Source organism: Phocoena sinus, chromosome X, assembly GCF_008692025.1.
Source record: "Phocoena sinus isolate mPhoSin1 chromosome X, mPhoSin1.pri, whole genome shotgun sequence".
NCBI lineage: Eukaryota > Metazoa > Chordata > Mammalia > Artiodactyla > Phocoenidae > Phocoena > Phocoena sinus.
Genome location: NC_045784.1, coordinates 48,582,257 through 48,594,170, shown reverse-complemented (window position 1 = coordinate 48,594,170; position 11,914 = coordinate 48,582,257). Strand labels below are relative to the sequence as shown.

At 38.1% G+C, this 11,914-nt stretch overlaps 1 protein-coding gene across 1 annotated transcript; it reads left to right on the top strand.

Annotated features, from left to right (window-relative positions):
* Positions 1-7,555: 7,555 nt before the first annotated feature.
* On the top strand, positions 7,556-11,364 carry LOC116747084 (putative G antigen family E member 3). Its single transcript, XM_032618906.1, is given in 5 exon segments — positions 7,556-7,630; positions 8,057-8,165; positions 8,948-8,990; positions 8,992-9,067; positions 11,353-11,364. Coding segments are annotated over 5 exon segments (315 nt in total).
* Positions 11,365-11,914: the final 550 nt, after the last annotated feature.

The following is an 11,914-nucleotide window of genomic DNA, read 5'->3' as shown; positions in this document are numbered from 1 at the left end:
GATACATTAAACAACACGGACTTAATTCATATTTATAGGACATTCCATCCAAAAATAACAGAATACACACTTTTCTCAAGTGCTCATAGAACATTATCCAGTACAGATCATATGATGGGTCACAAATCAAGCCTAGGTTAATTTAACATTGAAATTGTATCAAGTATCTTTTCTGACCACAACGCTATGAGACTAGATATCAATTAGAGGAAAAGATCTTTAAAAATTACAAACACATGGAGGCTAAACAATACACTACTCATTAGCGAAGTGATCACCAAAGAAATCAATGAGGAAATTAAAAAAAATACCTAGAAACAAATGACAATGGACACATGAAGACCCAAAACCTATGGGATGCAGCAAAAGCAGTTGTAAGAGGGAAGTTTACAGCAATACAATCCTACCTTAAGAAACAGGAAACATCTTGCATAAAGAATGTAAACTTGCACCTAAAGCAATTAGAGGAAGAAGAACAAAAAAACCCAAAAGTTAGCAGAAGGAAAGAAATCATAAAGATCAGATCAGAAATAAATGAAAAAGAAACGAAGGAAATGATACCAAAGATAAATAAAACTAAAAGCTGGTTCTTTGAGAAGATAAACAATATTGAGAAACCATTAGCCAGACTCATCAAGGAAAAAATGGAGAACACTCAAATCAATAGAATTAGAAATGAAAAAGGAGAAGTAACAACTGACACTCCAGAAATACAAAAGATCATAAGAGATTAATACAAGCAACACTATGCCAATAAAATGGACAACCTGGAAGACATGGACAAATTCTTAGAAATGCACAACCTACAAGGACTGAATCAGGAAGAAATAGAAAATATGAACAGACCAATCACAAGCACTGAAACTGAAACTGTGATTAAAAATCTACCAACAGGGGGGACCTTGAAGATGGCGGAAGAGTAAGACGCGGAGATCATCTTCCTCCCCACAGATAGACCAGAAATACATCTACACGTGGAACAACTCCTACAGAACACCTACTGAAAGCTGGCAGAAGACCTCAGACCTCCCAAAAGGCAAGAAACTCCCCACGTACCTGGGTAGGGCAAAAGAAAAAAAGAAAAAACAGAGACAAAAGAATAAGGACGGCACCTGCACCAGTGGGAGGGAGCTGTGAAGGAGAAAAAGTTTCCACACACTAGGAAGCCCCTCCGCGGGCGGAGACTGTGGGAGGTGGAGGGGGGAGCTTCGGGACCGCGGAGTAGTGCACAGCGACGGGTGCGGAGGGCAAAGCAGGGAGATTCCAGCACAGACGATCGGTGCCGACCGGCACTCACCAACCCGAGAGGCTTGTCTGCTCACCCACCGGGGCGGGCGGGGCTGCGAGCTGAGGCTTGGCTTTCGGTTTTGGACTGAGAGCAGGGAGAGGACTGGGGTTGGTGGCTTGAACATAGCCTGAAGGGGTTAGTGCACCACAACTAGCCGGGAGGGAGTTCAGGGAAAAGCCTGCACCTGCCGAAGAGGCAAGAGACTTTTTCTTCCCTCTTTGTTTCCTGGTGCACGAGAGGAGGGGTTTAAGAGTGCTGCTTAAAGGAACTCCAGAGACGGGTGCGAGCCGCGGCTAAAAGCGCGAACCCCAGAGGCGGGCGCGAGCCGCGGCTAAAACCTCGGACCCCAGAGACAGGCGGGAGACGCTAAGGCTGCTGCTGCCGCCACCAAGGGGCCTGTGTGCGAGCACAGGTCACTCTCCACACCCCTCTTCCGCGGAGCCTGTGCAGCCCGCCACTGCCAGGTTTTTCTCAAGTGCTCATGGAACATTCTCCAGGATAGATCATATCTTGGGTCACAAATCAAGCCTTGGTAAATTTAAGAAAACTGAAATTGTATCAAGTATCTTTTCTGACCACAACGCCATGAGACTAGATATCAATTACAGGAAAAGATCTGTAAAAAATACAAACACATGGAGGCTAAACAATACACTACTTAATAATGAAGTGATCACTGAAGAAATCAAAGAGGAAATAAAAAAATACCTAGAAACAAATGACAATGGAGACACAACGACCCAAAACCTATGGGATGGAGCAAAAGCAGTTCTAAGGGGGAAGTTTATAGCAATACAAGCCCCCCTTAAGAAGCAGGAAACATCTCGAATAAACAACCTAACCTTGCACCTCAAGCAATTAGAGAAAGAAGAACAAAAAAACCCCAAAGCTAGCAGAAGGAAAGAAATCATAAAAATCAACTCAGAAATAAATGAAAAAGAAATGAAGGAAACGATAGCAAAGATCAATAAAACTAAAAGCTGGTTCTTTGAGAATATAAACAAAATAGATAAACCACTAGCCAGACTTATCAAGAAAAAAAGGGAGCAGACTCAAATCAATAGAATTAGAAATGAAAAAGGAGAAGTAACAACTGACACTGCAGAAATAAAAATCATCATGAGAGATTACTACAAGCAACTCTATGCAATAAAATGGACAATCTGGAAGAAATGGACAAATTCTTAGAAATGCACAACATGCCAAGAGTGAATCAGGAAGAAATATAAAATATGAACAGACCAATCATAAGCACTGAAATTGAAACTGTGATTAAAAATCTTCCAACAAACAAAAGCCCAGGACCAGATGGCCTCACAGGTGAATTCTATCAAACGTTTAGAGAAGAGCTGACACCTATCCTTCTCGAACTCTTCCAAAATATAGCAGAGGGAGGAACACTCCCAAATTCCTTCTACGAGGCCACCATCACCTTGATACCAAAACCAGACAAGGATGTCACAAAGAAAGAAAACTACAGGCCAATATCACTGATGAACATAGATGCAAAAATCCTCAACAAAATACTAGCAAACAGAATCCAACAGCACATTAAAAGGATCATACACCATGATCAAGTGGGGTTTATTCCAGGAATGCAAGGATTCTTCAATATACGCAAATCTATCAATGTGATAAACCATATTAACAAATTGAAGGAGAAAAACCATATGATCATCTCAATAGATGCAGAGAAAGCTTTCGACAAAATTCAACACCCATTTATGATAAAAACCCGGCAGAAAGTAGGCATAGAGGGAACTTTCCTCAGCATAATAAAGGCCATATATGACAAGCCCACAGCAAACATCATCCTCAATGGTGAAAAACTGAAAGCATTTCCACTAAGATCAGGAACAAGACAAGGTTGCCCACTCTCACCACTCTTATTCAACATAGTTTTGGAAGTTTTAGCCATAGCAATCAGAGAAGAAAAGGAAATAAAAGCAATCCAAATCGGAAAAGAAGAAGTAAAGCTGTCACTGTTTGCAGATGACATGATACTATACATAGAGAATCCTAAAGATGCTACCAGAAAACTACTAGAGCTAATCAATGAATTTGGTAAAGTAGCAGGATACAAAATTAATGCACAGAAATCTCTGGCATTCCTATATACTAATGATGAAAAATCTGAAAGTGAAATCTAGAAAACACTCCCATTTACCATTGCAACAAAAAGAATAAAATATCTAGGAATAAACCTACCTAAGGAGAAGAAAGACCTGTATGCAGAAAATTATAAGACACTGAAGAAAGAAATTAAAGATGATACAAATAGATGGAGAGATATACCATGTTCTTGGATGGGAAGAATCAACATTGTGAAAATGACTCTACTACCCAAAGCCATCTACAGATTCAATGCAATCCCTATCAAACTGCCACTGGCATTTTTCACAGAACTAGAACAAAAAATTTCGCAATTTGTATGGAAACACAAAAGACCCCGAGTATCCAAAGCAATCTTGAGAACAAAAAAAGGAGCTGGAGGAATCAGGCTCCCTGACTTCAGATTATACTACAAAGCTACAGTAATCAAGACAGTATGGTACTGGCACAAAAACAGAAAGATAGATCAATGGAACATGATATAAAGCCCAGAGATAAACCCACGCACGTATGTACGCCTTATCTTTGATAAAGGAGGCAGGAATGTACAGTGGAGAAAGGACAGCTTCTTCAATAAATGGTGCTGGGAAAACTGGACTGGTACATGTAAAAGTATGAGATTAGATCACTCCCTAACACCATACACAAAAATAAGCTCAAAATGGATTAAAGACCTAAATGTAAGGCCAGAAACTATCAAACTCTTAGAGGAAAACATAGGCAGAACACTCTATGACATAAATCACAGCAAGATCCTTTCTGACCCACCTCCTAGAGTAATGGAAATAAAAACAAAAATAAACAAATGGGACCTAATGAAACTTCAAAGCTTTTGCACAGCAAAGGAAACCATAATCAAGACCAAAAGACAACCCTCAGAATGGGAGAAAACATTTGCAAATGAAGCAACTGACAAAGGATTAATCTCCAAAATTTACAAGCAGCTCATGCAGCTCAATAACAAAAAAACAAACAGCCCAATCCAAAAATGGGCAGAAGACCTAAATAGACATTTCTCCAAAGAAGATATACAGAATGCCAACAAACACATGAAAGAATGCTCAACATCATTAATCATTAGAGAAATGCAAATCAAAAGTAAAATGAGATATCATCTCACACCAGTCAGAATGGCCATCATCAAAAAATCTAGAAACGATAAATGTTGGAGAGGGTGTGGAGAAAAGGGAACACTCTTGCACTGTTGGTGGGAATGTGAATTGGTTCAGCCACTATGGAGAACAGTATGGAGGTTCCTTAAAAAACTACAAGTAGAATTACCATATGACCCAGCAATCCCACTACTGGGCATATACCCTGAGAAAACCAAAATTCAAAAAGAGTCATGTACCAAAATGTTCATTGCAGCTCTATTTACAATAGCCCGGAGATGGAAACAACCTAAGCGCCCATCATCGGATGAATGGATAAAGAAGATGTGGCACATATACACAATGGAACATTACTCAGCCTTAAAAAGAAATGAAATTGAGCTATTTGTAATGAGATGGATAGACCTAGAGTCTGTCATACAGAGTGAAGTAAGTCAGAAAGAAAAAGACAAATACCGTATGCTAACACATATATATGGAATTTAAGGGAAAAAAATGTCATGAAGAACCTAGGGGTAAGACAGGAATAAAGACGCAGACCTACTGGAGAATGGACTTGAGGATATGGGGAGGGGGAAGGGTGAGCTTTGACAGGGCGAGATAGAGTCATGGACATATACACACTAACAAACGTAGTAAGGTAGATAGCTAGGGGGAAGCAGCCGCAAGGCACAGGGATATTAGCTCGGTGCTTTGGGACAGCCTGGAGGGGTGGGATAGGGAGCGTGGGAGGGAGGGAGATGCAAGAGGGAAGACATATGGGAACATATGTATATGTATAACTGATTCACTTTGTTATAAAGCAGAAACTAACACTCCATTGTAAAGCAATTATACCCCAATAAAGATGTTTAAAAAAAAAAAAAAGAAAAGAAGATGTGGTATATCTCAATACATACAATGGAATATTACTCAACCATAAAAAATAATGAAGTACTGCCATTTGCTGCAATGAGGATGGACCTAGAGATTATTATGCTTAGTGAAATAAATCAGATAGAGAAAGATAAGCATGATATCCGTTATATGTGGAATCTAAAAAATAATAGAAATGAATGTATATGTGTAACCAAAACAACTTAGAGATATAGACAACTAACTAATGGTTATTGATAAGGAGAGGTGAGGGGGAGGGGCAAAATAGAGTGGGGAATTAAGAGACAATCTACCTTTTATAAAATAAGTGAGCAGCATACATCTATTGCACAGCACAGGGAAATATAGACATTATTTTGTAATAACATTAAATGAGCATAAATGATCTATAAAAATATTGAATCACTGCATTGCACACTGGGAACTAATGTAATATTGTAAATCCTTCATTTAAAAAAATTGTTCCATGAGGTTAATATAAAATCATTAAAAATGGCATTTTTCCCTAAGTAAACTTGTAAGTTATATGCAATACCAGTTAGTATCACAACGGGAATATTTTGCATAAGATGAAAATGTTCATCTGAAAGACAAGAGTGCTAGAAAAGCCAGGGGAATAGAAGTAATGAGAGGGAGTATTAGTGTTTCAAATATAATTAAACTATAGCCATTAAAATAGGATGGTAGTGGTACATGTATAGACAAAGAGTGAAATGGAAGAAATTTGAAAGGAGTGAATTACAGAATGAATGGGAATGTGGACAATGAAGAGCCATTTCAAATCTGTGGGAGAAATGAGGGTTCAAGAAATTATGGTTAATCCCTAACTCTAGTTTGTGCAGGTCAATCAAGGGTTTGAATACACAATAATGCAACCAAAAAGACTAATTGTGTCTATTCTATTGGAGTGGGCAAGCTCATTGCAAGCATGACAGAAAACTCAAGAAGCAGTAAAGGAAATTATTGAATAAAGCATGTCTAAAAGAGGTGTTAAAATTCTTAATATTTATTTCTATCACGGTGGATTTTTCTAAGGCACATCCTTCCCTAAGAGTAGCCTGGGGCTGATCTTCCCCAAAGTTACTGGACATGGAGGAAAGGTTGGTAGGAAAAACAAAAGTTTTTTGAAGTCCATTTTGGGCCTTAGGAGGGCTTGAACTTCCAGGTCTCTCTGCAGCAGTGGGAAATCCTCAGGCTGTGCCACACAAGACCTACTCCCTGCACATGCCCACTGCTATGCATGCACGTTTTTGTGCACATCGTTTGTGGCGCAAGCTTGTCCGTTGACACGCATGCGCCTTGCCGTCCATCTTCTGTGTCAATTGCTGTGCCAGCAGAGGGTCTCGCTCAGCGAAACTCAGCCAGTACTCATAGCAGTACTCCCAGGAGTTAGGTGTAAGTGTGAGGGGAAGCCAGCGGGCTTCCCGCGAGTTGAATGGAGTGATCTGTAGCATCTGTGGAGGAAGGTCCTCGAGGTCATTGACATTCTCCTCACAGCTGTCCTGACTGCCATGGCTCTCGTACTGTTGGTGGGAGAGGGAGGGTGGTGGGCGGTGGAGGGCAGTGGGTCAGATGAAAGAGGGGTGAGTCTTAGGTGTGCTATTTGAGGTATCTTGGTCCTGGTGGCCCTGAAACTGACGACAGAGCACAGAATCCGGAGTCTGCAGTGGGGCCCCAGGCAGGAGGCAGGGCACACGGTAAAGGAAAGGCCTAGAAGTCGGACCACTGTGAGGTTGTGACTGCGTACCGAGATTTGTAGTGCCCTGAACAGGGTGCCAAGGGAGAAGTGGGCAAGTCGTTCTTTGAGAAAGCAGCCATAGGCACTATGTAAAAGAATGAACCTGTCTGTGCTTACCCACAAAAGTTTATTTGGGGGTTGCGAGCATGTGCATAGTAAATGGGGGTATTGCAAAACCAGTATTCACTCAAGTTCTAATTTTCTAGTGTTTTCGTGATGAGTCCAGTTGTGAAATGAAACCTCATTAGGAAAGCCCCCATTTTTTACCATGTGTCTTAAGGTAACTTCTACGCCTGTTTGTTGCTCATACACATAAACAAAGGCTTATTTGGTATTAAATACAAATAAGCATTTTGTCATAGTGTTCATATATAGCTATCCTCTTACGTGTAGTTTTCAAAATATAATATTTCTTTTTCAGTGAGAAATATGAATGGGCATGTAAGAAGAAGATCCAAATCTGCAGGAAGAAGAGAGTCTTCCCAGGTTGTTGGGCCTCTGGTTGTGAGTGCTTCAACATTTAATATTTTCTATTACCAGAATCAATTTATTTATTGTTGTTGAACTAGTATATATACATTCATATTGCCTTCCATATTGATAAAAAATGATAATGGAATCTCATGAAAGAAACATTGACCCAGGACGATTAAATTCTCTTCTTGCCTGGATGGGTGTGCTCTTAAGCTTCCTACCGGTTGTCCTATACTTATCAATAATGGATTACACACATCCATTTCAGTGTAGATTAAAACAGTTTGTGTCTGCGAGAAGAGTAACAATTTTATTAAGAAAATAATTGTGTGTGTGTGTGTGTGTGTGTATTACTGTTGGAAAATATATTTAGACTTATGATTAAATATATGTATATATTATATACATTCATAAATTATTGACTTTTAAAATTTGTGAACAAAATCACACCCCTAGGCTCAGCAGCCCGGTGATAAACCACCTCAACTAGAGGAACTACCGTCTGAGAATCAGGATACTATATCTGCTCAGGACATTGAAGGTGAAGGAGCACCTGTGGCTCAAGGTGAAAAGAGAGGGAATAAGAGTCCTTGTGGGTCTATGGGTGGTGGAGTTGTATTTGTACATCATGCATTATGACACACCGGATTCAAGAGGAAAGAAACATTAGAAAAATATTTCAAACAATTCTTGCTACTACTCTGGGGAAAATGTGGAGTGAAGACAAGGAAAAATGTCAGGAAACTTTCCTAACATTCTGAAAGTGGCTTTTTCTTCATTGGGCTTTCGTATGTTAACCTTTGAGTGCATTATAGAGCTCCTATATAGTTTGTTCAGCCAGTGTGTTATTTTATTTATGTTTCTATGGGAGAATGAAAGTTTGGGACTACCTAACCTGCCATTTTGCTGATATTTTCATTTTTTAAGACTTTTTCCCACACAACATTTATTAGTGCCTGCTCATGCCATGTAATATACAAAGTGCTTGGAGTCTCAGAGCGAATGACAGACCTAATTTCTGTCTGAAACTTATAAACTAGTCAGAAAGACACTAACAAATCACTGATTTAATACACAAGTACAATAACAGCTTAGTACAAAAGGGACAATTAAGATTTCTGGAGGTAGCCTGGAGTAAGGAAGGAAAGGGTAATATTTGAACAACTTGTTTTCCTTTTTTCCGGCAACAGACTCCTGAAGCTAATGCTCTTGGGATTCTTATGCATCACATTTATTACCATACGAGTATATAGGCTTTTATTTCATAATGATGAGGGAATGACTATTATTTCCTTGTTTATATTTCATGGTTTTACTTCATAATATAATGACCTTTTTATTTTTAAGGGCCTGCTATGGAAGCTGATCAACAGGAACTGGCTCTGCTGAAGACTGGATGAGCCTGGGGATGGTCCTGATGTCAAGGAGGAGATTCTACCAAGTCTAGAGCCCATTAAAATGCCAGAAGTAGGTTTCTTATCCATTAAGATGCAAATTATGGGGTCTTTATTTTCTACAATATTATATATTTTTAATATAGAGGTAACTTTACTGCTGTTTTAATAACAGACTTCACATACAAAAGTTATTAGAATGGCAATTCAGACCACAGTGACTGTCATATTATGCCATCAAAGATGGGAACCATTTGGGTAAAATTTATATTGCGTTTTAAGATCCAAAAGTATTTTCTCACTTTTGAGTATAAGTCATTTAGTCAACAACTAATAATTTTCAGATATTTCATAAAGGCCTGCTTTTCACAAAACACATTATAGTAAACATCAGTTTATATTTTGATGTCATCTATAGTGGTAATGATTTAAAACTAGTGTGGATATGTAATTTCTTTGTACAAATGGAAATGCTTTTAAGTGTGTAGAGACAAGAGAATGGGTGATAATGGAGACAAATGTTTACCCTACTTAAAACAGCAACATAAAGACTAAAATATCCCGAAGAAATATTTTTGCATTTTTCCACAATAGAGACAAAACAAATTCAATAATGGTCTTTCTGTTTACTTTGCTTAGCTGGTTCCAAGCACATCTTTTATTCAAAATATTGTTTCACGTGAAAACATATTTTTCCTTAGGTTTTATGTTTGGCTGGATTATTACTGAAAGTATGTTATTTTTCCCTTTCTACCTATACCTACCTTTAAATAATTTAATTTGATTAAATTTGCACTGAACTGGAACAGTCTCCTTGTTTCCTTATTGCACTAAAAATTGATGTGATTCAAATTGCTGTTTATATGACTAAAAGTTTACCTTCAATATCTATACAGAGATTAACTGGATGTAAGCCAAAGGGTCACCCCTAGGGACTGCCTTTAATCCATCAAAAGTGTAGTGTCCTTTGTATAGCTATAGTCATCTAAATAAAGTTCTGCAAAGTAATTTGCCTCGATTTTCTTTTTATTATAGGTGAAGGGCAATCACGGATTTAAACAAAAGTAGACTGAAGCCAAGTACGCTGCCCCTATGTTGGAAATTTGACTGTTAACCATCTCTCAATAAAGTTTTACAACTTCCTTCAAAGAATTCTTGCATAATTTTATTAAATGTATTCCTAGGTATTTGATGTTTTTGAAAATTGTATCTTTTTGCAAGTTGTTAAGTATTTGAGACTGTATATAGAGAAAAAATGTGAACTGACTTATTGTCCAGCAACTTTGCTAAATATGCTTATTAATTCCAGAAGTTTATCTATTGATCCTTTCGGATTTGAAAAATAACACAATCACATCATCTTTGAATAATGTTCTGGTTTTGGCATTTTGAACAGTATACCTTTTATTTCTTCTTCTCATTTATGGCATTGGACAGGACCCTCCAATACTATTTACTAGTGGATATCCCTGTCTTTATCCTGATCAGAAATGGAAAAGTTTTCACATTTCAGTATAATGTTTACTGTGCTTTTTCATAGGTACACTTTATCAAAATAAGGAAGTTTCATTTTGTTCCTGTTTTGCTAAGTATACTAAACTTGAATATATGTAGAATTTCATCAAACACAGTGCATCTCTTGAAATCATAGGACCTTATTTCTGCATTAATTGGTTAATGTGATAAATTACAGTATGTTTTTACATTACATCTCTGAGCCCCTTACACCTCAATAAAACACTTCTGCAACAAAGTATTACATTCAAAATCTACTCTGCTTATAGAATGGCAGGGGATTATAAACAACAATTACTCCTCCCTCTTACAGAAGTTTAGAAATATTTACCTGATCAAACACAGGACTGAAAATCTGTGGTCCAATTGAAAAAATGTGTCTAAATTTGGAGTATCCTAATTTTCCACAAAATACGTGAGAGGTTCCTAGGTTGTAGAACTGGATGGAAGGATTAGGTAGAAAAAAAGTGAAATGAACCAGAGGGACCTGCTGAGGGAAAATTACTTGGGTCCTACCTACTCTGTCTCCATAAAAGCTATGGCATGTAATGGCCGTTGGTTTCAATCCTGGCTCTGACATACTGGCTGTGTGATGATGGAAAATACTTAAATTCGTTGGGTGTATTTATCTATTTCTAAAATAGAAATTATAATCTAATATTTACAGTAAAGTACTGCCGTGAAGAAAAAGTGAGCTGACATACACACAAACACACACACACACACAAATACACAGATACATATATATATATAGAGAGAAGGAGTTACAGTACAAATGGATATGATCCATTAATTATATTCTGTGTTTTTGTTTAAATGTGCATGTTTTTTTACTTTTTGCAGTTACATCTGTAGCAAATGATATTGCTTTTGAATTTCAGGTTGGGATAATAGGTTAACTTTATAAATGAATTTGAACCAAGAAACTGATTTGATTTAAATAAGTTATGTAGTTATCAGACATGGCATCAACTTTAAAGTTGTTTTACAAATGACAGAGACCTGGCAAATGCTGCCTTAAAGTCCTGCTATGGGCTTAAGTTTGTGCTACACACAACTCAATACCACAGTCTCTGTCAAGTGGTTAGGCATTCCTTAAACAGTACTGTGGTGGCTAACAGGGCCATAAAGTGTACTATTGAAGTTTTTAGATTGAGTTACCACATGTCCATTGATTTGACTGGTAAGGAGACAACTACCCCAAATAGATCTAAAATGTTTCTTATGGCAGCAAAAGGAAGATCAGCATTGTGTCAACTCCCTATGTCCCTAGTCCCACAGCATGATGCAGAATCGGAGATGCTCAGTGATAGACACCACAGGTGGTGAGTCTCTCTGCTGGTGAGGAGCCCACAGCTGTACCCTAAGGCACTGAGCAGTTCTGTAGACCACAGCTGTACTCTAA